At 62.4% G+C, this 25,415-nt stretch overlaps 1 protein-coding gene, 1 non-coding gene and 1 pseudogene across 3 annotated transcripts; 1 reads left to right on the top strand and 2 right to left on the bottom strand.

Annotated features, from left to right (window-relative positions):
- The first annotated feature begins 5,305 nt into the window (after positions 1-5,305).
- On the top strand, positions 5,306-20,712 carry EFNA2 (ephrin A2). Of its 2 annotated transcripts, XM_073803563.1 has the most exons (5): positions 5,680-5,807; positions 13,541-15,626; positions 16,178-16,491; positions 18,557-18,622; positions 19,283-20,712. In XM_073803563.1, the coding sequence occupies exons 2-5, from the start codon at positions 15,577-15,579 to the stop codon at positions 19,402-19,404; spliced, it is 552 nt and encodes a 183-aa protein (XP_073659664.1). In that variant the 5' UTR covers positions 5,680-5,807; positions 13,541-15,576; the 3' UTR covers positions 19,405-20,712. The 2 variants fall into 2 exon arrangements, with proteins under 2 accessions (XP_033710824.1, XP_073659664.1); XM_033854933.2 differs by lacking the exon at positions 13,541-15,626 and having other exon boundaries at positions 5,306-5,807.
- Positions 15,423-15,516, bottom strand: LOC117312046 (small nucleolar RNA U3; annotated as a pseudogene).
- A 2,389-nt stretch (positions 20,713-23,101) lies between the features above and the next one.
- On the bottom strand, positions 23,102-23,227 carry LOC117312029 (U6atac minor spliceosomal RNA). The gene has a single exon (XR_004526207.1). It is a non-coding gene; the product is annotated as a U6atac minor spliceosomal RNA (small nuclear RNA).
- Positions 23,228-25,415: the final 2,188 nt, after the last annotated feature.

Here is a 25,415-nt window from a genome sequence, read left to right as displayed (position 1 = left end):
CCTGTCGTCTTGGGGTGGCCTGAGGCAAACCGTTGTACAGGTGGGGAAGTACTTCGAAGTCGGGGGCCCTGTTTCGCACGCCTTCTCGACCCCACCTTGTTGCCATGGCCACCATGGGATGGTCCCAGCCTGCTGCCCACTCAAGACCCATCAGCCCCTGTGGCCCGTCTACCTTGCAGTCCTGCTGATCTTCCTGGCCCGGCCTGAGCCCGGGTTCCTGCGGAAGAGCTGTCATGGTCAGCTGGCCACCCCTCTCTCCAGCCGGGGTCCTCTGCCTTGGCCCCCAGTTGGCTTCCTTGGGCATCTCTGTTGGCAGCCCCTGACCCTGCTCCAAGTCTGCTCACACTTCCTCTCCCCGCTCTGGTGCCCAGCTGCCGCCTCCAGGAAGTCCTCACTGCCCCTGCCACCCCCATTCTTTGGGAGGGTCCTGTACGGAGTGGCGAGCCGGTCCCCAGAAGCCAGGGAGAGTTGAGGAAGTGAGGCCATAGTCCCTGGGAGGCCCTGAGATGTCATGCCCCCTGACCCCCGGGCTCTGGCCGCCCTTTCTCCCCACCTGTTCCCCCTGTGGGTCTCTCTCTATGCATCTCTGTCTTTTTGTCTCTGCGTCTCTGTCTTTGAACCTCTGCTCGTCTCCCTGTTGGTGTCTCTCTCCATCTGCACCGCCTCTCACTCAGCCTCCCTGGGTTTCCGTCTGTCCCTCTCTGTCACTCTCTCTCCGTGTCTGACCCGCTGGGACACAATTTTTTTTTTTTTTGGGACACGCTTTTAACAGGCGCTCAGACACCGTCCGCGGCCCGCCCCCAGCCCCCCACCCCGTGATCTGCGCCCCTTTCCCACAGCTCTGAGCGATTTCTCGAGCTTCAAAAGGCACATTAATTACTATAATGAGGTCAGGAGAGACCCGGCGCTCTGCCATCCGGAGGCGGGAACACACCGCGTGCCCCCGCAGCCCCGCGCCTCCTGCCCCGCCCCGCCCGCTTCCCGGCCCCTGCGCCTGTCAGCGCCGTCCGCGCGCACCGCGCCCCCGGCGTTAGTGCCGAGTAATTGGCAGCCCCCGCCAAGGTTAATGCACTATTAGCGGGAAGTTCTCGGCGGCTAAGAGCCGGGAGAGGGGCCTGTCAGCGCGAGATGAAAGGCCCCCGGGCCCGGATGGTTGGAGGGCCGCGTGTGCGTGTGCATGCCGGCTCGGGAGGCCTTCCAGCACCTTCTCCGCACTCACACACGGGCACAGGCATGACACGGCTGCGAGGACAGGCGACACGGCCGCCAGGCGTGCGGGACGGACACAGGGCACAAGTCCACACGCGCGCACACACGGGTGTCGCCCGCAGCGGGTCCCAAGCCCGCGCCGGGTGAGGGCGCGCGGACCAACAGCCCGGCGCCCTCGAGGCCCCTCCCACCACCTCCATCCCCCAGCCCCCACCCTGGGAGTGCCCACTGGACACGCAACAAAGCAGCCCCCTCGGCCCGGGGGCCACGTTGGGGTCTCTGGCTCCCGGGAGGGTCGCTGTGCGGCTAGACGGCCTCGCCCCCAACCTCGGTTCTCCGTCTGGGGACTGGGGCCGGGAGGGGGCGGGGAAGCTGGTCAAGGCCAGGCGTCTTCCCTGTAGGTGGGAGCCCCTCTGCTGGTTCTGACGTGCTCTCCCTCGGACGTGGCCCCCGCTCCCCTGGGGTCAGCAGGCGAGGGAGTTGTGCCCTCCCTGGGGTTCCCAGGACCCCTCCCCTGATCCCCCATCCTACCCGGGGGCTCAGCCCCGCCCACGTCTCCTCTCTGCGCTGTCTGAGCCGCCACCTCCCTTCTCCACGCAGGCCTTGATGTCCTGGTCCCGGACAAGAGTGGCGGTCCAGGTGCCCACTCGGGCACGGCTCCACCCAGAGCTGTGCCACAAGTATGGTGACCATGACTAGCTATTTATATCCACGTTAATTAAACGTAGGTGAAGTCTAAAGTCTTGTTCCTCAATCGCACTGACCACATTTCATGTGCCCAGTAGCCATGTGGAGCTGCTGGTGGTGCCTGTGTTGGACTTGTCCATCCTTGTGGGAAGTTCTTTTGGACAGCGGTGGTCTAGCCCCCAGACTGTCAGGTGACCACTGGGAGGAGGGGGTCTGTGTCCAGGGCCCTGGGACTGGGAGGGGGAGGAGGGTGGAGAGGAGGGAGGGGAGGGGGGAGGAGGGGGGGAATAGCTGGGATGACGCCTGCTTGGTCCGGCGCTGGCCTGGCTGTGGAGCTTGCAGGAATCTGAGGTCTGGGCTGAGGTTTCAAGGGCCTGACTGGACACTGGACACGAGGGTGGGAATTTTAATTTACCAGCAAGAGAAAGGGACAGGTTAGTTTGTTTATGCTCAGTCACAGCCTGGAGAACTCTCCTTGAGACCCGCTCTGAACTGGTTCAGTGAAGCCCCAGACCCGCCAAGGCCCCCCGCCCTCCCCTGCGACCCCATCCCGCCTCTTGGAAAGCGCTCGAGCTGGAGTGGGCGGTGGACTGGGTCCAATATTTTCTGTAATGAGAAATTTTTGCCCGCATATTTTTAGCTTTCTCCAAAGCGCTGTGGCCTTTGAAGGTTGAGGGGGCAGTGGTCGCTGATGCCAAGCCCTGGGAATTCACCCTATGGGCTGGGACGACAGGTAATGGGTGGTGGGCACTGGGCCAGGGGTCAGTGGGCAGAGGGTGATGGGTATTGTGTGATGTGTTGGAGCTTGTGGGTGGTGGGTGACCAGTGGTGGGTCAGGAGCCAGTGGGGGTGGGCAGGGGACAGCGGGTAGGGGTGATCAGTCAGGGTTGGTGGGCGGTGGGCAGTGGGTGTTGGAGCAGGGGTGCTGGGCACAGACTAGGGGCAGGTCTGGGCCTGCCTCGGACAAAACCCTCCCTGAGTCTGAGGTGGACCTTTGAGCCCAGGAGTGCAGACTGCAGTGGACGGGGACAGACCCCATCAAAAACCCTGCCCTGGGTCTGGGCCTGGGGCTGACAGTCGACTCTGAGTGACCCCTGACCCTGATTGGGCCTTGAACCTAAGACTGACCCCGGTCCCCAAAGTGAGCCTGACCACTGACCCTTGATTCCAGCAGAAGCTCACTCCAGAACGACCCCTGACCTTAGCTGACACCCCCTGCCGGCAGAGCCTGGAGGCTGGGATGGCCACCCACTCTGGGAGGCGACAGAGCCTCTTGGGGGCCCACAGCGGGACCCATCGGGCAGGGGTCCGCGAGGGCAGCTGGGCAGCTGTTCCCGCGCCCCCGTCCCCGCCTTGCCCGGGGCCGGACCGTGGAGCAGCTCTGCCCTCCCCTCCCCTCCTCGAGGGCCCCTCCTCCGGGAGCACGGCGGGCGCAGGGAGGTTGAATGGGGGACGTGCGCCTTTGTTCCTGTCCCTGCTCGGGCTCTGACCTTGAGAGAGAGACAAGAACAGAAGGAAAACGGAGCTTCTGCTCAAATCCGCTCGGCGGTGGCGGCGGCTCTCGCCTCGGTGGCCCCTGCATGCAAATGAGCCGACCCATCCGGGCCTTTGCTGGATGTCCCCTCACCTGCTGTGCCCTTCTGTCTCCCACACCCCTGCAACCCTGCGGGTCCAAGTCCTGCTGGGTGTGACAGGAGAGACCCTCACCCATCCATGAGGTCCCATGCCATGGAGGGTGCTCTCGTCCCAGGGCAGAGAGAGCTTCTGGGTGGACCCCTTTGCCGGCCAGGCCTGGCACCCCTGGGCTCGCAGCCCCTCTTCCTGGGCTCAGGCCCCACGCCTTCCAGAGTGGTCCCATCACTTCCCAAAGAGCCAGACCAGCCATCCCGGGCCGAGCCTGGCCTGTGTGGCTGGAGCCCCAGGCCCTCACTCCAGCGGTGTCCACATGGTCTGTTTGGGGCCTTGCCACGTGACCCTGGGCCAGTTCTGGTCCTCCCTCGGCCTCCCGGGCCTGCCCCACCCACCACCTGGGGGCAGGTTCCCACCCTCCTCTGTAGAGCCACCTCAGCCAGCCCTGGGACTTCAGACTTGGGCACCTGCAGTCAATGCACAAGACCCAGAAGCCAGAACACCCCAAACAGATGGGCAGAGCTCTCTGGAGGGCAGAGAACAGAGAACCTTGGGGGTGGGGGTTGGGGGGTGACTGAAGTACAGGGAGGACGATGGGCCTTGAAGGAGGAACCAGAATTTTACAGGAAGAGCAGGGAAGGCCTCCCAGGCACGGTGCAGCCCAAGCAAAGAGGGGTGAGTGCCGGTAGGAGAGCAGGAAGCTCAGGGCACGTGTGGAACATGGCCACAGCATATCGGAAGTGTGTAGCTGGGGCGGGTGCATTTGCCATCCCCGCCTGGCTGGGGCGAAACTTAGTTTGCCGGTCTCTGGCCTCTCAAGGTTCTTGCGAGGAGTTTGGATAATCCCTCACATGGGGACCTTCCAGCTCTTGGCTCCTAGACCCTGCGCCAGGCCTGGGAGAGTGAAACAAAGCCAGAGAAGTGGAATCTGGCTGGGCACCTCTGGCACTTTCCTGCCAGCACTTGGTGACAGCACACCTCCACAAACTCAGAGTCTGGTGAGGGAGACTATGGCATGAATGAGGACAGAATTGAAGGACAGTCTCCCAGTTCCACAGTCAGCAATTTGCCCCCTTCCTCCGGGAGTGGTCACTGAGTGCCCCGAACCCATCAGGCACTCTAGCCCTTTGCTGAAGCTGCACCCTCCGCCTGACGCCTTTCCTATCTTCCACCCTGGTCAGACACCCGTGCTCCCACCTGCTGTTGGCCTGGACCCAACTCTGGGCTGCGGGGAGTATTGGGCACCTACTATGCCTGGCACCCTTAGGGGCTGAGGTCAGGATTCCTATTTTGTTTCCTAGATGAACAAACAGAGACTCAAGGAGGAGAAGTGACTGCCCTGCGGTCCCCCTGGGTGGCAGCAGTGGACACTGGCTTTGGACTTTGGTCAGCCTGACTGTAAAACTCTTCACCAGGCTGGGCGGGGTGGTACGGCATTGGCTGGGCCTGGTTTAGGATTTTGGGGTCTGGGTTTGAATGAGGGAGGGGAGATGGGGGTGAGCAATCTCTGTGTCTTCTGCTTCTGGCTCCAGGCCAGGCTCTGGAGACCCGCTTGGTGGCTTGAATGGAGGTGATCGAGGAGAGCAACTCAGCGACCCCGGCCTGGTCTCGTGATGACAGGGACAGATGCAGGGCCCCGCAGAGTTGGGGTGGCCGGGGGGCTGGAGGGGGCAGGACCCCGGGGGTGCAGGCAGCCCAACGGCGGCGGGGGACGCGTCCCGGAAAGTCGGGGCGGGGCGGGGGGTGGAGAGGTAGGGGCGCGGCGGGGGCTGGAGCCCCCCTCCCAGCCCCCGCGCGGCTGGGGCACGGCAGGAGGGGGCGCCCGCGGCCCTCCCGGCGCTCGGGCGGGACAAAGGCCGGAGTCCCGGCCCCTCCCCGGCGGTGCGGCGGCGACGGCCCGCGCTCTCAGAGTCCGAGCGGCCGGGCCGGCGCCCGGGGCGACCCCGGCGCCCCGCCCGCCGCCGCCTGACTTCTCCGGCGCCCGAGGTCGCGCGCGCTCAGCCGGGGGCGGCTGGGGATCTCCAAGCGCCGGCGCTCCCTCCTCCCGCCCGCCCCGCGCCCGCCCGCTCGGCGGCGGCGGAGGAGGCGGAGACGGCTGGCAGGCGGCGGCCAGGCGAGCGCGGCGGCCGGACCGGGGCCATGGCGCCCGCGCAGCGCCCGCTGCTGCCGCTGCTGCTGCTGCTGCTGCCGCTGCCGCCGCCGCCGCCCTTCGCGCGCGCCGAGGACGCCGCCCGCGCCAACTCGGACCGCTACGCCGTCTACTGGAACCGCAGCAACCCCAGGTGAGCGTGGCCGCGGGCGGGGATCTCGGGCGCCGGGAGACTCCGGACGCCCCCATCCCAGCCTGGTCTCCCGCCCCGGGCTCGGGGCGACCCTGCGCGCTGCCCCCGGAGTGGGGGCGCCCGCTTCCCACGGGCGCCCCCAGGGAGTTCCGGCCCCCAGAGTTTGGGGGACTCGCGCTCCGTGTGCATCTACCCCCAGGGCGCCCCGCCGCCTGCAGATTTGGGCGCCCTGCGTGCCCCGGCGCGCCGCCGGCCCTGGAGTTTGGGGATCCCCTCTGGCACCCTCAGATGCAGTGCGGCCCTGAGTTCCCTCCCCGGACTTGGGGCACCGCATCTTCTGGCCTCTCCAGGGACCCCCGCTGGCTTTAGAGTTGGTGGGGATTCCCGGGAACCTTGTCACTGAGCCGCGCCCGGAGATGGGGGACCGTGGCCCCTCGGGGGAGGGGTCCAGGAGTGCGTTCTGCCGGCGGGTCCCCAGATGAACTTGGGGAAGTTAGAATGTCCCTCCCTACGGCCCGGCGTCCACATTCGCTGCAGGGGGTCCCTGGCTCCTGCTTTGCAGGGACAGAGAGACTGAGGCACCAAGGGGGTTGGGGGTCTGTCTCGGGAGTCCTGACCAGGTGGCGTCCTCTCCTGTCCTGGCGCTGGTGGGGAAACTGAGGCACAGAGGGGCCGAGCGGCTGGCTCAAGGTCACGGCCAGGGGAGCAGAGCTGGGGCAGGGACCCAGGTGGCCTTGTGCCCAGCCTGCCACGCCCGCCTGCCTGCAGTCCTCCTCGGTGTCAGGCACTGAGTGCCATCTGGGGGGCAGCAGAAGCCCTTGTTTGTCGAGTGAGAAAAGTTTGCTGGTGACTGACCACATCCTGGACAGCTGCAGACGCCTCGGGCCACCCAGGGTCTGGGAGGCTGGAGCGGGCCAGGGATCCGTGGGAGATGGGGCTTCGGGGTCCTGCTGCTCCCGGTCAGCCCCACGGTCGGGGTCACGGTCACATCGAGGCCAGCCGGGCTGCACTTGGGGGCAGAGCCGCTGGCCTCCCGGCCCCATGACCCTCTGCTACCAGTCACCTTCTCTTGGTTTTCAAGCGCCAGCCGCACCGCCTTCCACAGCCCGCCGTCCCCTCAGTGTCCCCCACCGTTCTCCATCCTCCGCTGGAAAGTTGCATAAAGGGCCATATTTGAGGCAGGCCTGGGACCAGGGCAGTCAGCGTCCTGGGTGGGGGCAGGGAGTGCGCCCAGACACCCCCGTCCGTTGCCTGGCTGTGGGGTTGGGCCCCGGGGCCGAGGGCAGAGACCCCGGGCCTAGGAGGGTTGGCCGGGCCATCATGGAGCTGGTCCCCCATGCGGCCCGCCCCACTGGTCACATGTGGGTTTGATTAAGGCTCTTCCTTGCGGCCGAGCAGGGAGCCCAGCGGGCAGCACTTCCCCGGCCCAAGTTTTTGGTTTCAGCTCCGGAATCTCCGTCCCGGCATGGCCTGTCCTTTGTTCTAGCAAACGCCAGACACGCGAGGAGCCTCGAACGGGGACAGAAAGGGGTCGTTGGGGCTGCCTGCTGCCCCACCTGCCACTGGGCCGCAGGCAGGATCTCGGCTGGGAAGGAGGTAGCCCCTGGGGCCGGGCTCCGGCCGGCCACTCGGCCGCCTCCTGTTGCTGACCTGATAGCCCCGCTCCGACCAGCCGTCCGAGGGGACGGCCTTGCTGTCCAGAGCAGACCCTGGCTGTCAGGGCCTTCCTCTCCTACCTCTCCTCCCCCTTCTCTGCCTGGGGCATCCTTGGTGGGAGACGACCTCCCCGACCTCTTGCGATGGGGTCTGGGGCCCTGGGGAGCCACTTGACCAAGAAGCCCGGTGGGGTCCAGAATTGGGGCTCCATCCATCGCTGAGGTTCAGGGGCTCTTCCAAAGGGGGCCTTGGAGGCCCGGGGGCCCCTCAGGAGGTTTCGTGTCCAGGGGTGTCTGGACTGGAATCTGCGTCCAGTGACAGGGTATGTGTCAGTCACAGGAGGAGGGGTGCTGTCCGGCCTTGGGGTCCGAGGGCACCCGGAATGGAGATTTCCTGAGGGCGCCCAGTCCCAGGGGCAGCTGCCAGGGTCGGGGGGTGCGGGGAGAGGTGTGGAGTCACTGAGCGGGCCCCACGCAGGAGGCGGTCCCGCGGGCAGAGACGGGCCTGTGCGGGGAGAGACGAGGATAGGGTCGAAACAGAGAGACTGGTGGTGGCGGCAGGCGGAGGTGACGGGGAACGCAGGGATGGGGGCCGGAGACAGGGGTGCACACAAAAGGCACCGTGGGGACGGGGACGGAGCCAGGGCTGGGCGGGCTCGGGTGGTGGGCGATCAGGCAGCCAGCAGAGGAGTGGGGGTGGGAGGGGATGAGTGCGCTCAGGTGGGGGACCGCCAGGCCCAGGTGGCGCCGCAGTGAGGCCGGCCACCCTCGCCCAGCCGGGCCTGGTACCCGCGCCGAGGTAATGCGTATGTGGCTATGTCTCCCCAGTTGCGTTCTCCTGCTGTGCCGTGTATTTCCTGCACACGTGAGGCTGGCGGACGTTGCCAGGGAGCCCTGCACCCACCTCCGCCGCAGCCAAAGGGTGGAGCCCAGTCCAGCCACCTGGCCCCGGCACCCCGACCAGCCGGCTGTCCAGCCGTCTCTCCGGCCGGCCCCTGCCTGGGCCGGGCACTCCCGGGCTGGCTGCCGGGTGTCTCTGGACCTGTCTGCGGCCCGGGTGGGACTGGGCCGGGGGTCCTGGCTGGCTGCTCACGGGCCGAGCGTGGGGCTGCGGGTGCATCTGTGTACGTGGGGGACCCGGGGGCACCCAGGAGTCTCTTTGGGCTGCAGGGTGTGTCTGCATGTGTCACTGCGTGTAGCTGCGTGTTCTTGCCCATGATTTTCGGGGGTCCTGGGGCCCTGGGAGGTGCAGAACTGTGTGTGTGGAGCACATGCGTCACCCTGCCACACAGACGCTCGTGTGCCTACGTGTGCACAGCGACCCTGGCCCTGGACGTTTGCACGCGCCCACGTGAGTGTGCCTGGAGTACACGCGTGTGCGGGGTGCATGCATGTTTGCAGCAGTGTGTCTGGGTGTGGAATGTACGTGGTGTCTGAGGTGCGTGTGTATATCCGTGTGTGCAGATTGGCACCTGGGGAGCAGGTGCATCTGTATGTGGGATGCATGCATGTCTTTAGAGCGTCTGCGTGTGCGGCCCGGCTCTGGCTGTCCCGGGGGCTCCGGTGAGGGGGCAGACACTCCACACCAGTGGGGACACAGCTTGCCCTCCCTGCCCACCCGGCCACTCCTCCTCCGCCCCCTCCTCCAGCCCGGTGGGTTCCTGCTGGGGGGACGCGGCCAGGTCCCATGGGCACCGTGCCGTCCTCGGTGCAGAGGGGCCATCGAGGTTCAGAGCTGGCACCGGCAGGACACCCGCCGTCCCCGGGGCCCCCACCTGGTTGGGGGCCCGTAGCCCGGGTGGACCCAGCGGTGCGGACCCGGGTGGAGGCTCTGATTGCCCTCGGGTGTGGACAGCAGCCACGTTCCCCTCTCAAACGACCGGGTGGGAAGATGGCGACTGGGGCAGCATCTTCCCCATGGCGGGGAATGTCAGGCACCCTGTCCTTGCCAGCCTCGCCCAGGCCTCCGGGGAACCGGCGTTGAAGAGGGAGATGCCATATTTTGCCGCATGAGGCTTTTTTGTTTCCTTTGGAAGAGGCTCGACCAGCCGGCTTGCGGGGTGGGGTGGGGGGTGGCTTGGAGAGTGAGAATCCATGGGTCTGGGGGGCCGTAGGGGGCCGGGGCTCGGACTCGGGGATCCGGGAAGCCCGGCTGTGCCCTCGGGTGGGCAGCTTGGCTGCTCGGAGCCCCCGCGCCTCCTCCAGGAAGTGGGCCGGTGGGTTGTGGATGGCAGCTCTGCGGATGGCAGCAGGGCGCGGTGTGGACGGGCGAGACATGGGCGTGACCCCAGGGAATCAGAGGCCCCCGAGGGGGAGAGGAAACCGACGCAGCCCCTGTGGGCAAGTGGGGGAGCCTCGGGGACCAGGCCCTTACATCTGCAGCAGTCGCGACGTTAGGGGGGAACTGCAGTGCGGGGCTGGGGGTTGGTTCTGAGATGCCCCCACCCTGTGGGGGGCCTGGGCGCTGAAGCTGGGGTCCACAGGCTCCCTGTCCTCAGCCCTGGTCCCTCCCTGCAGTGGGCCTCTCCCCTCCCCAGGCTGCTCAGTTTGCAGAGGAAGGACCCGAGGCTGGGGACCAGCTCAGGACGCAGGGCGATGCGGGGGGGCCCTCCAGCCTGCCTGGGAGCTGGGCCGGGGAAGGGGCGGCCGTCTCTGACCTCGGGACCCCCCAGCAGACGTCCCGTGAGGTTCACGGGTCCCTTGAGGTCATGGGTTCAAAGGTGGTTTTCCTCGGGACGGCAGGTGCGTGAACGGGGCTCTGGAAGACAGGCCTCTTGCAGGGCCGCCGGCTGGTTCTGCCGCTCCCGAGCTGGGCCTGCTGGGGGGTCCCGCCTCTCAGCAGCTTTACTCTGGGACACCCCCCCCTTCCCCTTTCTTCCTCCTCAGGACCTGGCACTCGGCCAGCCTTGCCCCCCCAAGGTGCTGCTTTGGGGAAATTGTCTCTTTGGAAGATGGGTCCAGAGGGGGCTTGGCTGCGTCCCCCACCTGGTGGGCCATGCGGGGAAGGGGCAGAGCCGCCTTTGTGGCTGCCCCGTGGCAGACGCGCAGCTGAAGGCTGGGAGCACAGAAGCCAGAGTCCGAGCTCTGCTCCGGCCGGCCCTGGGGGGGGGGTGCCTGTCCCCACACCCCCTCCCACGCAGGGACCCTGGCTTCGAGGGGCTCGTTCCACCGCCTGGGCCACGTTGCCCCTCGCCCGCCCCAACCCATCCATGCACCCCCTAATCTGCCCACCCTGTGGGTCGGGCTCCCCCTTAGGCCTCCGTTTCATGGACCCAGAGAAAGTGACTCATCTGTGGTCATGAGGAAGCCGGGTCCAGTGGGGTGACCCCCTCCAAGAGGCAGCCACGTCTGGGGCTGGCCGAGGGGCATCAGGGACACCGTGCACACCGGGGGGCAGAGGAGGGTGGGGTGACCGAGGCAGGTGTGCCCCGTGGACCGTGCACCTGGGCCTCCTCCTGCCTCAGACCAAGGCCTGAGGGGTGGGGTGGCCCTGAGGCCCTCACCCTACTTTTCCCGCCCACCCAGCCCCATTTGTTTACCTCTTGCTTCAGCTCTGAGGCCCGTGCCTCAGTTTACCCATCCACACACAAGGCCATAATCGTCCTTTCCCAGCTGATCCTGCACCACCTTGGGGCCCTAATTTTCTGGGAGGTCCTCCCCACGTCCCGCCAGCAGGAGGAAGGAGGCCAGGCCTTGGATGGGGGACATGTCTTTTGGCCCCTAGAAAAGCTGGGGGAGGACACTGAGGCCGCAGGGGTCTTGCTGGGGGTGGCAGGCGGGGATGGGCGAGCTCGGCCCACGCTGGGCCTTGGGGCTGTTTGCTGGGATCTTTGTTGGCAGGTCTGAGCGCCTTTAGTAGGAGCTGTGCATGGACTCAGACCAGGGAGATAGAGGCAGAGCCACAGGGAGTGAGGGGGACACAGACTCCCCTGCCCCCCTTGCCTGTGCCTCAGTTTCCAGTCTGGGAAGGTGGCACAGCACCCCACCCCCATTTTGGGTGAGACCCCTAATTAGTGGCTTTTGCTATTAGCATCTAATGACTTGACAGTCGCCCGACTGGAGCTGATTAGCTGCGGGCTGGGTGTTGCTGGGGAAGGGGTGGTGGGTGGGTCGGTGGCGGGTAAGGGTCATCTGGGCTTTGGGGGGGGCTGCCTGCAGGGTGGACGTTGGCAGGGGGCCAGCAGGGTGAGCAGCTGGGGGTGAAGGTGTGGCGGGGCGGGGGCGGGGAGCCCTCTGTCTGGGAACCATCCCAAGTCAGTCATTAACCCCTTAGTGAGAATTTCTATCTCTATCTGCCGCTCGCTCTCGCTGGAGTGGAGCATTTGCATATCAGGCTTCGGTGCTAAGGGAGGAAATGAAGGCTTTGTCTTGCTCTCACCAGGCTCCGTCTGGGGTGGGGGCCCACTCCCCTGCATAAGCGTCACCCTGAGCAGGGGCGAGGCGCCAGTTTGGAACGGGAATGCCAACGCAGCAAGGCCGCCACTATTTTAGAGCAGGAAAGGGAGAAGAATGGTCCATTTAGGCGGCCAGAGCTCAGGTGTGTGTGGCTGTAGGCGTCTCCTGGGGACCCGCCTGTCTGGGGTCCTCACGCCCCCACCTGGGGGCAGCTTTCTGCTCCCCATGACTCTAGCACCTCAAAGACCTCGAGTCTTTGGCCTTTGTTTGATTAGCAAACGTATATCGAGCACCACGGTATACAGGGCCTGTGCGGGCTACAGGGAAAAGGGCGGAGAAGGAGGCCAACCCCCAGGATCCAAGGAAGGCAGACAATGGGCTGCTTAAAGGTATAAATATGATGATGTCCAAACGAGATGAGTTGGGAAAAGTAGGGAAAAATGTGCCAGGCAGAGGGAACAGCATGTGCAAAGGCCCTGGGGTGGGGGCTTCCCTGGTGGCGCAGTGGTTAGGAGTCCGCCTGCCAATGCAGGGGACCCGGGTTCGAGCCCTGGTCCGGGAAGATCCCACATGCTGTGGAGCAGCTAAGCCCGTGCTCCGCAACTACTGAGCCTGCACTCTAGAGCCTGCGAGCCATAACTACTGAGCCCAGGCACCACAACTACTGAAGCCCGCGCGCCTAGAGCCCGTGCTCTGCGACTGCAACAAGAGAAGCCCACGCATGGCAACAAAGAGTAGCCCCCGCCCGCCACAACTAGAGAAAGCCCGTGCACAGCAACGAAGACCCAACGCAGCCGGAAAGAAAAGGCCCTGGGGTGGGACCAGGGGCAGCCCGGAGGCTGGTGTGCCTGGAAGGGAGTGAGCTGGGGGAGCCAGAGGGCGATGAGGTTGGGGATGGATGGGGACCACACGGGGCCTCGTGGGCCTGGGAGAACTATGGATTTTGTTGTGTGTGGGGGGAGCCAATGGAGGGCTTTGAGACAGTGGGTCACGGGGTCTGATGTACACTCAGAAAAGTGAGCCCTGGATTTTGGGAGGCCAGGAGTCTGGCCGCCCTAGTGGGGCCCAGGCGTCCAGCCTCTGAGGCAGCAAAGCAGCTTCAGTCTCTGATGTTCTTCAGAAAGTGAGCTGGGGGGACCTGATGGTGCAGGTGTCACGGGGGGAGGGAGGCAAGCCTGATGGGACAGGCAGGAGGAAAGGGGAGCCCACCTTCTGGAGTCCGTTCTCTCCAGAAAGACCATGCGTGGAGTCACGTTCCCTTTCAGGTTGAGTATACACCCCTCGGCATCGTGCCAGGGACAAGAGGGAACGCTGAGGGCTGGAGGGCAGGACCAGGACTCCCCCCACGGCCCGTGGTTCCGCGTCACAGCCTCCCCTGCGGGGCCCACCTGGGTGAGGCTGGGTCCCTGGGCGGCTGCCGGGCCACAGCTGCCATCGATCGGCTGATCAATGGGGCTTTCAGTGGGGCCGGCAAGGGGCGAAAATGACTTTTCAAAAAGCCTGGAGCAGCTTCTGCTTCGATCGTGCCCAAGGGGCCGGAGGACGGGCCGGTCAATGAGACGCCCGTGCCTGGCCAGCCATGGAGCTGCCTGAGGGACGGGCAGGGTCCCAGCCCGACCCAGGGCCGCCCCGCATGCATCTATGTAGTGCCTGCTGTGTACAGAGCTGGAGTTCTCCCATCAGCCTCGAGGACCATCCCCACGGCACAGAGTTGGAATCTGAGGCTTTGAGAAGAGGAGCTGAGAACCCAGCTGGGTTCCAACCTGTGACTGAACCACATTTGAGGTTCCTCGGCTCCCAACTGACCCCCGAGACCAGACACACTTATTCTGCAAACGCCTTCTCACCTCTGCGAGAGGGGGTGGCCTCCCCGTCCCTGGACGAACCCAGTGGAGCAGGGAAGGGGCTGGAGGTGAATCCACTCCCCCTGCTCCCCATGCTGAAATTCTGCGGCCCTTGACCTCAGCCACAGACGTGAATCATCATGCTGGGTCCCTGCTGACGGCGGGAGAGACTCAGGCACCGTGAGCTGGTCCCCTGTCTCCGTCATTCCAGCTCTGAGTTCCCAGGACCCCTCGCCCCCACCTGGCACAGTCTCACGGGTGGCGGGGGGCCAGCCGATGCCATCTGATAATCCAGCCCCCCTCAGGTGCCAGCACCCGGCATGGAGGCTGCCTGGCTCCCTCCCATGGGCCGGGGCGGCTGGCACGGCGGGCACGGAGGCAGCGGCGTGGCTGGAATCCTAGCAGCGCTCCCTGCCTCCGACCCACACTGGGCCTCAGTTTACTGGCCGATACAGGGAGTAGAGGAGGCTGGGGGAGCCCGCCCCCAACCCTCTGATGCTCAGGCCTTTTATGTGCTAATAAGCCCCTCTCGGGAGGCCCCCTTGTCCCCCCTCGATCCAGGCCACGTTTACATGACAGGGGCCTGGGGCACCACGTCCAGGAGGTCTAGGGGCTCCTGGCGCTGTAGCCCGAGGCAGTGATGGAAGGGGAGCTGCTGGTCCCTCGCTCAGCTGACCTCTATCCTTGACAGATGAGCCTGGGTCAGGGGCCTCCCCCCAGAGAAAGGGGTGCAGGTTGCATGATAGTGTGGGGAGACCTCCAGAGCAAAGCCTGGGAGGCAGGGCTTGGGGGTGGAGGTGTCAGGGGTGGGGAAGCTGGTGGGGTGACCAGGAAGTTGGAGGCTCTGGAGGAAGAAGGAAGGATGTCACACAGGATGGAAGGGGTGGAACTGGGGGTCTTGAACCCAGGGCACCCCTGAGTTGGACTGAGCGAGGGAGGGCCTGAGCATCCTTTATGCCAAACCCTGCCCCCTCTGGGGAAACTGAGGCTAGAGGAGGGTCAGAGCTTGCCCCAGAGAGGCTGGGAACACTTGGCCTATGTCCCACACTGCCCTCGGCCTTCTTTTTTTTTTCGGTACGCGGGACTCTCACTGTTGTGGCCTCTCCTGTTGCGGGGCACAGGCTCCGGACGCGCAGGCTCTCACGGGCCCAGGCGCTCTGCAGCATGTGGGATCTTCCTGGACCGGGGCACGTACCTGTGTCTCCTGCATCGTCAGGCGGACTCTCAACCACTGCGCCACCAGGGAAGCCCCTTTTTTTTTTTTTAAACATCTTTATTGGAGTATAATTGCTTTACAATGGCGTGTTAGTTTCTGCTTTATAACAAAGTGAATCAGCTATACATATACATATATCCCCATATCCCCTCCCTCTTGCGTCTCCCTCCTACCTTCCCTATCCCACCCCTCTAGGTGGTCACAAAGCACCGAGCTGATCTCCCTGTGCTATGCAGCCGCTTCCCACTAGCTATCTGTTTTACATTTGGTAGTGTATATAAGTCCATGCCACTCTCTCACTTCGTCCCAGGTTACCCTTCCCCCTCCCTGTGTCCTCAAGTCCATTCTCTATGTCTGCGTTTTTATTCCTGTCCTGGCCCTAGGTTATTCAGAACCATTTTTTTTTTTTTAGATTCCATATATATGTGTTAGCATACGGTATTTATTTTTCTCTTTCTGACTTATTTCACTCTGTATGACAGACTCCCGGTCCATCCACCTCACTACAAATAACTCAATTTCATTGTTTTTTATGGCTGAGTAATATTGAAACCTTTCTAGTAACGAACTATAGAAATGATTCCTGAAAGTATAGTCTTGCCCTCGGCCTTCTTGGCAGGCAAATCTGCAAAGGAAAGCTGAGGAGGCTGCATCTGGGGATGGCGTGCGGGGCTGCCTGGAGGAGGGGGCATCGAAGTCAAGTAGTAAGGTTTTTGGAGAGGGGCTTCCTGGTGGGGGGGCGGACATCTTGTGCCAGGCCTGTTGCGGCTGAGGGGCCCAGATGTGGATTCTGCAGCGGGTGGAGAGACTGGGGGGGCTCCGAGTCACGTGGCGCCTGCTCGTTTGCATGTGGTTACCCAGAATGCCTGGCGGCAGCCCCTCTTCCCCAGCACCCACCTCGTGGGCTCAGCGCTAGTCCCAGTCTCAAGGAGCCTGCTGTGGCCTTGGTGGGGCAGGGTTGTGCCAGGCAGGGGGCCGTGGGCTCGGACCCTGGCACCTGTCTGTGGGTAGGGTGCCGCCCATCGGTCCCCGAACCCCTCCCCCTTCCCCATCTCTGACCTACCCCTTTCTACCTGCACTGACCCGTCCCCACCCGCCTTCGTGCTTCCTGTCCCCTACCCCGTCTCCTCCCACGCGCTGACCGCTGACCCCTCTCCATTTACCCCATCCCTGACCCTCCCCTTCTCCCTTGCACTGATCCATCATCCGCATCTCGGGCCCCGCCCCTACCCCCGCGCTGACCGCCGGCCCCGCCCCCAGGTTCCACGCGGGCGCGGCGGACGACGGCGGCGGCTACACGGTGGAGGTGAGCATCAACGACTACCTGGACATCTACTGCCCGCACTACGGGGCGCCACTGCCGCCGGCCGAGCGCATGGAGCACTACGTGCTGTACATGGTCAACGGCGAGGGCCACGCCTCCTGCGACCACCGGCAGCGCGGCTTCAAGCGCTGGGAGTGTAACCGGCCCGCGGCGCCCGGGGGGCCGCTCAAGTTCTCGGAGAAGTTCCAGCTCTTCACGCCCTTCTCGCTGGGCTTCGAGTTCCGCCCGGGCCATGAGTACTACTACATCTGTGAGTGGGGGCGGGGCAGGGGCGCGGGGGGTGGGGGGCCCTCCTCCGCGCTGGCCTCTGTCTCCGGGCGGACGCTCCGGTGGTCTCGCCCTCCTCCCCACAAGCCCCCCTGTGACCTCGGCCTCTGGATAAGCCTCTGGGCCTCTGGACTGGGACCATGTGGTCAGCCTGTCCCACACTGAGACCAGGGGTGCCATCCCCCCATTGCAGGAGGTGGGAAACTGAGGCCTGTGGAATCTTGAGGGAGGGGGTGAGGGCGACCAACCCTGGACATGGCAGGGGTCTCCCGGGCCCACCCCCCCATCTCCCAGCGGCCCACCCGCGCCCAGATTCCCCGAGGAGCTTTTCACTGTCGGCTGGTGGCGGCCTTGGGACACTGCGCATGCGTGCCCCGCTGTGAGCCTTGCGGGGGGGGGGGGGCCGGCTAGGCTGCCCCCACCTGTCCTGGGCATCAGGGGTTCCCAAGGGGCCCCTTTTTCCTTCCCATCAAGTGCCAAGGGCAGGGTCTGGGGAGGCGGCAGAGTCGGGGCTGGGTTCAAGTTCCCGTTCAGTGGGGCCTTGGCAGACTGTAGTCTGAGAACCTAAACCAGGAACACTGGGGTCCAGGCATCGCCCCTGCCGAGAGGGGGTATCAGGGAGCCCACCTTGGCATCGGACTCATGCCTCTCCCGAGGCAGTGAGACTTCAACGGATTGTGGGGTCCCATTTCTCAGCGTCCTGGGGGCTGATGGGGAGCAGGTGGGAAGGGGGGTCTGCCCCCGGGGCTTTGGAGAGGAACCCAGCGCCTCACCACCCCGGTTCCTGCTGAGTCAAATTAAACTCTACAAGGCTCCCATTTCCTCCTTTCTCTGCTCTATTTGGATTTTTTCTTTTTAATTCAGGGAAGAAGGGGGTGGGGGAGGGGAAGAAGGTGCTTAAATTAAGTCTCCGTAATATAAGAAAAATTACATTTTTCTTTCCGAGACGGGAGTTTCATAAAGATAATTATTGTAATTATTCGTCCTATCTCTGTGATGAATGTTACTTTTATTACGTGCTTTTTATCTTCATCTCCCAGCACAAGGGGCTTCTGGGGGGCGGGCAGAGGTGATGGCCGCAGAGAGGACCGGCCGAGAGCACAGGCGGGGGCAGGCCCAGCCGCAGCCGTGTGGGTGCCCGTGCCTGTTCACGTGTGTGAGCCCCGCCATCCGCAGGGCCTCAGGCCTCCCTCCCTGCCCCTGTCCTGGTCCCTGAGCTCCTCCCTCCTGACTCATGGCTGATGCTCTGGTACCTCCCCCGCCCGCCAAGTGGGCCAAGAAGCTGGGAGCCCTATGGTGGAATTTTAGGTGTGAGGACCCAATGCACTTCGGCCTGCACATGACTCGGCGGTGTGGGTCGCTCTCCAGGTGAGGCCGGAAGCTGCCTCCTTCCCAGGGGTAACTGGGTTTCCGGCGTCACCCAGATGGAAAGAATGATTTCCAAAGCAACTTCCATGGGCCAGATGAGGTCCACATAGGGGGTGACTTGCCGACAGGCACCCTGAGAGCAGGGCTTTGATCCCTGGTCAATCATTTGGTTACACTGATTTTTTTTTTTTGGCTGTTTGATTTTTGTTTTGTTTTGTTTTTGGCCGTGCTGCACGGCATGCGGGATCTTAGTTCCCCGACCAAGGATGGAAACCGTGCCCCTGGCAGTGAAAGCTCAGAGTCCTAACCACTGGACCGCCAGGGAATTCCCTTTTTTTGCTGATTGGAAACACACCTATTTTTATTCATCACCTTTGAACTTTGCCCTGTGATGCCCTGGGGTGAGATGGAGCCCTGGGGTGACATTGACACCTCACCTGACCCCCGTCTCTGGGGTTAGGATTCAGCAAAGTGAGAGGTAGGGGAAGAGTGCAAGAGGACTTCTGGGAAATCATGGGCATTGTGTCTGGGGCTTTGATGTATGATGAGGAGTTTTATGGGTGGCTTCCCCAACCTGGGGTCAGGGTTGGGTTACGGGCGTAGGGAAGGGCATACAGCCCCAAGAGGTCTCAGGCACCAAGAGCCTCCTGCCCTACTAACCCCCAACCCCTCTCTTCCAGCTGCCACGCCCCCCAATGCTGTGGACCGACCCTGCCTGCGGCTGAAGGTTTACGTGCGACCGACCAGTAAGTTCTTGGTGGGGGTTCATGTAGGGTCCTTAACTCACAGAACCCAGTGAGTCATCAGCGGAGTTAGGAGGCGGTCATGGCATAGCCTGGGGAGTCCCACAACCTCAGCGATGGCTGGGACAGGCCCTGCCTGAGCCTCTGTTTTTCCATCTGCAAATGGGGCCATTTCAGACCTTCAAGAATGAGGGTTGAAGTCCATGGCTGGGCTTCACTGAGGCCGAAGCCCCCTTCACCCAGTGAGCGGCTATCACGGAAGTTCTCTGAGATGGACCAACGGGTTTGTGTTCTGAGCTCCTGAAACATAGGGAAGGGGGGTCCTGCAGCCTCGCCACTTCGCCTGGAGCCTTCTGTTTGCCATGCTCTGCGTTGGAGGCACAGCCTCCGCCGAGCTGGAGAGAGATCTCTGTGCCCTTGGAGGTGCAGTGACATGGAGATTTTTTTTTTTTTTTGGCTGCTCAGTGCATATGGGATCTTAGCTCCCTGACCAAGGGTGGAACCCGTGCCCCCTGCATTGGGAGTGTGGAGTCTTAACCACTGGACCGCCAGGGAAGTCCCGTAATGGAGATGTTTAACAATGTCAGGTCGTGGTGAGGTCTAGGAAGCAGGGTGGAGGGTGGGAGGCCTGCCACTGACCCCCCTGTCTCCCTGTCCCCCCAGATGAGACCCTGTATGAGGCCCCCGAGCCCATCTTCACCAGCAATAACTCATGCAGCGGCCTGCGCAGCTGCCAGCTCTTCCTCAGCACCGTCCCCGTGCTGTGGACCCTCCTGGGCTCCTAGTGCCCAATGGGACGTTGGCCCCGCCCTGATGGCCCGCCTCCGAGACCAAATAGAGACGCCGCTTCTCCCACGACTGGTGCTGCTTCGCCGGGCAGGGGGCCGTCCACCCGCCCCAGGGCTGGAGGGGGGTGAGGGCAGCCGAGGTCCCCCCACCCCGTGCCAGAGGGGCGGGGTGTCTGCTCAGCTGGCCATGCTGTCTTGTCCGGGGGACCTGCTGAACCCTGGGATCTCTTGGTGACGTTGGTTTCTGTTTTTGCTTTTTAAGTGTATTTTTCATGGTTGCATCAGAAAGACTTGAGCTTTTAATTTAATTTATTCCTTGCTGTCATCTGTGACTTTGGGAAGGAAACAGAATAGACAGACGGGGCAGGGGTCCCTGGCCCCCTTGAGGGGAGGGGGATTGGGGCACCCCTGGCCTGGTCACTCCATTTATTGGGTCCTGGGTGGAGGCAACCATGGAATGGAACCCCAGGTGCCATGGGACAGGCTGGCCTGAGGCAGAAGGGGTGGGTGGTGAGTCCCCCCGATTCTGGTCCGGGGCCCTCAGACCCCTGTCCTGCCAGCTCTACCCTCCTCCCTCCTGGTGATTGTCTCCTAGAGCAGAAAACCACGGGGTTTCACCAGCAGCCACCATGGAGCCCCGGCACCCTCAAAATCATAGCATTACAACGTCTTAGAGATGACGTAGGCCCCACCTGTCCCCCCAGCCTCACACAGTCGCCCCCGAGACCGAGAAGACATTATATTTCTGTAAATAGAGCCAGCAAGTATATACTGTGATTTATTTTTACTGTATTCCTGAGGATGGACTGGAATGTTTCTTTTTCTCTCACCCCTTCATGGGGGGGGGCTTTTATTTTGATGGGGGGGTTGGGGTAGACTTTTTAGTGTAGAAGCCGCACTTCAAAATAAGCTCCTTTGTCTGTGAGACCCCCTTCCCTCTACCGTATGACTAATAATGTTTGTAAGAAAAGGGAAAACAGGACAAAACAAAATGGGGGGGGCGGGGAACATCACCACCAAAAAAGAGATACCCCCTCCCCAAAACACTCTAATGAAGTAAACAGCGCATTTATACAGATTTCATATTTCTACCCGCCTTTCCTGATCTGTGTTTTATATATATTATATATAAATATATATGGCGTGTGGCCGCCGGGAGATGGCTCGGGCACGCCAGTGGGGGACTTTTGTAGGGGTCGTGGGCGTGCGGCATTGCCACGCCTGGAGCTGGCGACGGGCCCCGCCCCCCCATCACAATCAACTTTGGATTCTGTATTTTTTTATAATAAAATAAGCGTAAGCATCCAGGCCGCGTGTCTGTGTTGGGGCCGCAGGTCGGGTCTGGAATCTGCTGGGGAGGGGTGTCTTTAAGGAATGTCTGGAGACCCCGGGGCCGGTTGTGATCCTTTGGTTTTGTGTATCGTTGGGGTGCCTGGTCCCGAACTGAGCATCTTATGGGGCGCTGTGCCCTTCATACCACCCCTAGGAGAGGGGAACAAGCCCCTCTCCCCTGGGGCAGCTGGGAGGGTGGAGGGAAGAGATGGGGGCTGGCTTCTGAATACACAGCAGGGGCTTGTTAAGTGTGTGTCACCCGATGCACCTGAGCAGGTGGGAATCCCTGGACCCCAGGGCCAGTCAAGACCTCCTGTACCCTTGTCCTCACTTGGGGGCGGTCCTTGGGTTCTATGACAGGTCTTTTAGGATCCAACCAAGTTCGGTGCCATCTTGGTCGCCAAGCTCTGTGGAGGGGTGACTCAGTTTCTCCAACTGCTCCAGGCAAGGGTGGGGGTTTGTCATCTCGAATTCCCTCCTGGCTTTCCAAAAGACATGTGTCAGAGTCTTCTGGGCTCCCAGGGGCCTTCACCCCAGCCTGGCCCCGGAGAGGCACAGAACAGGGCGGAGAGACTCGGGCCTCGGGGCTGCTCCTTGCCTCAGTGCCACCCGCAGGGACTGCGGTGTCCCGGGCACAATTAGCTGAGAGGGAAGGCTCTCAGCTAATTAATTCGGTCGTGCTGGGTCCAGCGAAGGGGGCTGCCTCTTAATGAGGCCAGGAAGCGGCACAAAGACCCCTGTGTGCGCCCCGCCTGCCCTGCCCAGCAGCAGTGGGACGGAGGGTGGCCACTGCCGAGCACCACGGAGGGAGAGCCGAGGGATCCCCCCACTCTGTGGAGAGGACCCCGAGGCTCAGAGAGGGAGGAGGCCCCCCTATGTCCACCCCCCTGAGACCCCTTGCTCGAACACCCCAACTCGACCACGGGGACAGAGGAAACTGGAAGGCGAGGATTAAATGCAGGGGTCGTGGGGCAGAATCGTAGCAGCTAACTTTGATTTTGTTATTTAAAAAAATGTTATTGAGATATAGTTCACATACCACACAATCCATCCGTTTAAAGTACGATTCCACAATTTTTATCCATTCACAGGGTGTGCAACCATCACCACTATCTAATTCCAGAACATTCCATCACCCCAAAAAGAAGCCCCCTCCCCCTCCCCACTGCCTGACAACTAGGAAGCCACTCTCTGTACCTCTGGATCAGCCTGTTCTGGACGTCTCTCATCAATGGAATCACACACTGCGTGTCCTTCTGTGTCTGGCTTCTCTCACTGAGCATCGTGTTCTCAGGGTCCGCCCACGTTGTAGGAACGTCAGGGCTTCTGTCCTTTTCATGGCTGAGTGATGTTCCCGTGTGTGGAGGGATGACTTTCTGCCCATTCACTCTTTTATGGACATTTGGGTTTTTTCCTTTTAGCTATTCTGAGGACTTTTGAGACAAAATTTTAACACAAAAAGGTGACCTTGGATGGGTAAGTATAAAAATAGCTCTATTCCCACCGCGGGGCCTTTGCACATGCTGTTCCCCCCTATCTGGTGTGCCCTTTCTGCAGACCACTGCTTGACTCTCTCCCCCAGCCCTTTCATAAGGGGTACATGTCCCTTCTAGACCTCCCTGGCCAAGTGGCCCTCACCCCATCCCCCTGCTGTCAAATCTCTGATTCTTCTTTTTCTTTTTCACAATAATGTGTATTTATTTACCAGGCATTATTTACATCTAATTTACCACATGTTTTCTTTTTTTATTAGATCTTTATTGGAGTATAATTGCTTCACGATACTATGTTAGTTTCTGTTGTACAACAAAGCAAATCAGCCATGTGCATACACATGTCCCCACATCCCCTCCCTCTTGCGTCTCCCTCCCACCCTCCCTATCCCACCCCTCTAGGCGGTCACAAAGCACTGAGCTGATCTCCCTGTGCTGTGTGGCTGCTTCCCACCAGCCAAGTATTTTACACTCGGTAGTGTATATACGTCGATGCTTCTCTCACTTCGCCCCAGCTTCCCCCTCCCACCCCATGTCCTCAAGTCCATTTTCTATGTCTACCTCTTTATTCCTGCCCCGCAACTAGGTTCATCAGTACCATTTTTTTTTTAAATTTAGATTCCATATACATGTGTTAGCATACGGTATTTGTTTTTCTCTTTCTGACTTCCTTCACGCTGTATAACAGACTCTAGGTCCATCCACCTCATTACAAATAACTCAATTTCGTTTCTTTTTATGGCTGAGTAATGTTCCATTGTATATATGTGCCACATCTTCTTTATCCATTCATCTGTCGATGGACATTGAGGTTGGTTCCACGTCCTGGCTATTGTAACTAGTGCTGCAATGAACATTATGGTACACGTCAAAAACAGTGGTTAGATGCCACGAAGTAGGTGGCAATGCCTTAACCGTATGCGTGTTGTCAGGCCCAAGGGCCTCTTCCATCCTGGTCGAGGGGAGTGCTGACCTTCTCTCCTTTCATACAACGCAAATCTCTGATTCTTTACTTGTCCGTCTTCCCCACCGGCTGGGAGTCCCCAGAGTCCCACCATCAGGAGTCTCCCCCGGGACTTGTCATCTGCCACCTGCACAGACACGCGTGCACACACCTGTGTGGAGGAACCCCATGGCCGCGCCCACCTGTGCGCACCCCTGTACCGACACATGCTTGCGTTTGGGGCCTGGATCTCTCAGGGGCCATGCTGTCCATCACTGGTCACCAGCCATGGCCTCGGGGGCCACCACCGAGGTGCAGAGTGGCCCCTCACTCCTGGGGCTGCACTGGGCACAGTGGGGTACCCCCAGGGCAGCCATCGGTAAAGGGGTCCTGTGCATACCCAGAGGATCCCCAAGGGCGGGGGGTCAGGGAAGTGGGAAGGGGGGGGTCCTGAGGTTTCCCCCACATCCTGACGGTCGCTGTCGGGTGGAGCCAGGCCTCCCGGTCGGGGCCCCCTCAGATTCATGGCCGCCCTGGCTTGGGGGCATCAATGCCCACAGTCACAGGAGAGCACCCCACAGCCCTTCCCCTCTGGGCCCCTGAGTCCCTATCTAATCTATGCCGCTGTCTCAGGAGAAGCCCCAGGCCACACCCTGGATCCCCGACCACCCCCCCCCCGCCGTGACCGTGACGAGGGGGCTCACGCCTTGCCCTCTGGACTGATGGGGACCACCCTGGCTTTCAGGGGTCCGATCAAGTCCCTTGACCACAGTAACGCAGTGGGTCATGTCACTCGGAGGAAAGGCCACCATCCCGGGGGCTCTGGGGCTCACGTCCCCAGTCTAGGTGCTGCCGCCCCACCCCACCCCCACTTCCCATGTCAATGCCAGCGCCCCCCAGCAAACAGTGAGCACCTACTGTGTGCAGCCAGGGCAGGGCCCTCCCTCTGCCTGTGGCATCAGGGCGAGGACAGTGGGGCCAGCCCCGGTGGGCCCCGGGCCCCATATTTGGTGGGCTTATGGGACACGGGAGGAGGCCTCGGTAATGGGGAAGTGTGGACCAGGGTGCAGGTGGCCAGGCGGCCACTGACAGACAAATAAAAAGCCGGTTCACAGCCCGGGAGCCCCTGAGGAGCCATAAATCACATGCGATGACACACAAGTCGGAAATCGAGTGGCTGCGGCTGGGCTGGTGTGGCTGGTGTGGCTGAGACAGGTGGGGGCGGGGGGAGCCAGGAGCCCCTCCCACCTTCAGTTTCCTCTCCCTGGAGCTGCTGGCGGTGGTCCTTACTGAAACAATACTTGTGGGGATGATTAGGGCTGGGGCTGGGTGTGGACCTGGGACAGGGAGGGGCCTCAAATGCTGGGCACGGGGCAGGTGCAGGACACAGACGGACTGCTGGGCGATTGAGGCATTTCTTCGCCTGATCTTGATGGAGCCTGGGTGGGGCGGGGGGCAGGGGCAAAGGAGATGGGCAGGGGGGGCCACGGGAGGCTTTGGGGCAGGACTGGAGGCCAGGGAGGAGGAGAGGACTCTGGGTGGGGAACTGCTGAGCCCGAGGACCCCGGCTTCCCTTCAGGGAGGTGTCCAAGGGGCCACTGACCCTTCTGTGCCTTCTCTGCTGGAGAAGAAAGCCCACCGTATCCATCCTCTCCACGCTTCCCGGCTCACTTATGGGAGCCCGGAAACTTGGGGTGGAGGCAGGGGTGTGTGGGGCGGGACCCCTCCCCCCTCCCTCTGGGGCCGCCCACCTGACAGCCCCTCACCTGCCCCATTGATCCGGAAATGGAGGCTGAGGCCCGGAGGTGATCGATGGGCCCTAATGGACAATGCAATCCCTGGGGAAGGGGGGGCAGCCGGTGATGGGGGAGGCCTGGGTCCCCCGACAGCAGCCAGGGTCGGGGCCGCCCTGCAAGCCCCTCCCCCAGGAAACACCAGGTCGTGTGGCCTCCCAGTGCAGGGAGGCGCGGGGGGTATTGTCTATGGCACCCCCGTGGCCTCCCGGTGCAGGGACGTGGGGGGTATTGTCTATGGCACCCGGATCCCCGCACCCGCCGGGCCACTCTCCTCCGTGGCTTCCAGGATTTGTTTGCACCATCCACTGATCCCTCCCCGGGAATCTGAGGCAGGCCTCAGGGGAGTTGCCCCAGCCCTGGCGGGGTTCCTGCGGGGAGGAAGAGGCTAGAGATGTGGTGCTGGATCCCTGGGGGCCCTCGGGCCGGGCTGGGATAGGCCAGAGG

The sequence above is a fragment of the Tursiops truncatus genome, chromosome 3 (assembly GCF_011762595.2).
Source record: "Tursiops truncatus isolate mTurTru1 chromosome 3, mTurTru1.mat.Y, whole genome shotgun sequence".
NCBI classification, from domain to species: Eukaryota; Metazoa; Chordata; class Mammalia; order Artiodactyla; family Delphinidae; genus Tursiops; species Tursiops truncatus.
Note: the sequence above shows the minus strand (reverse complement) of the source record. Positions and strands in the feature narration are given on the sequence as shown.

Bases quoted from the DNA above. Each gene is read 5' to 3' on its own strand.
- EFNA2 (XM_033854933.2), top strand. From the start codon at position 5,665: ATGGCGCCCGCGCAGCGCCCGCTGCTGCCGCTGCTGCTGCTGCTGCTG. The intron at 5,808-16,177 runs GTGAGCGTGGCC...CCCCGCCCCCAG, and splicing joins TGGAACCGCAGCAACCCCAG to GTTCCACGCGGGCGCGGCGG. The intron at 16,492-18,556 runs GTGAGTGGGGGC...CCTCTCTTCCAG, and splicing joins CCATGAGTACTACTACATCT to CTGCCACGCCCCCCAATGCT.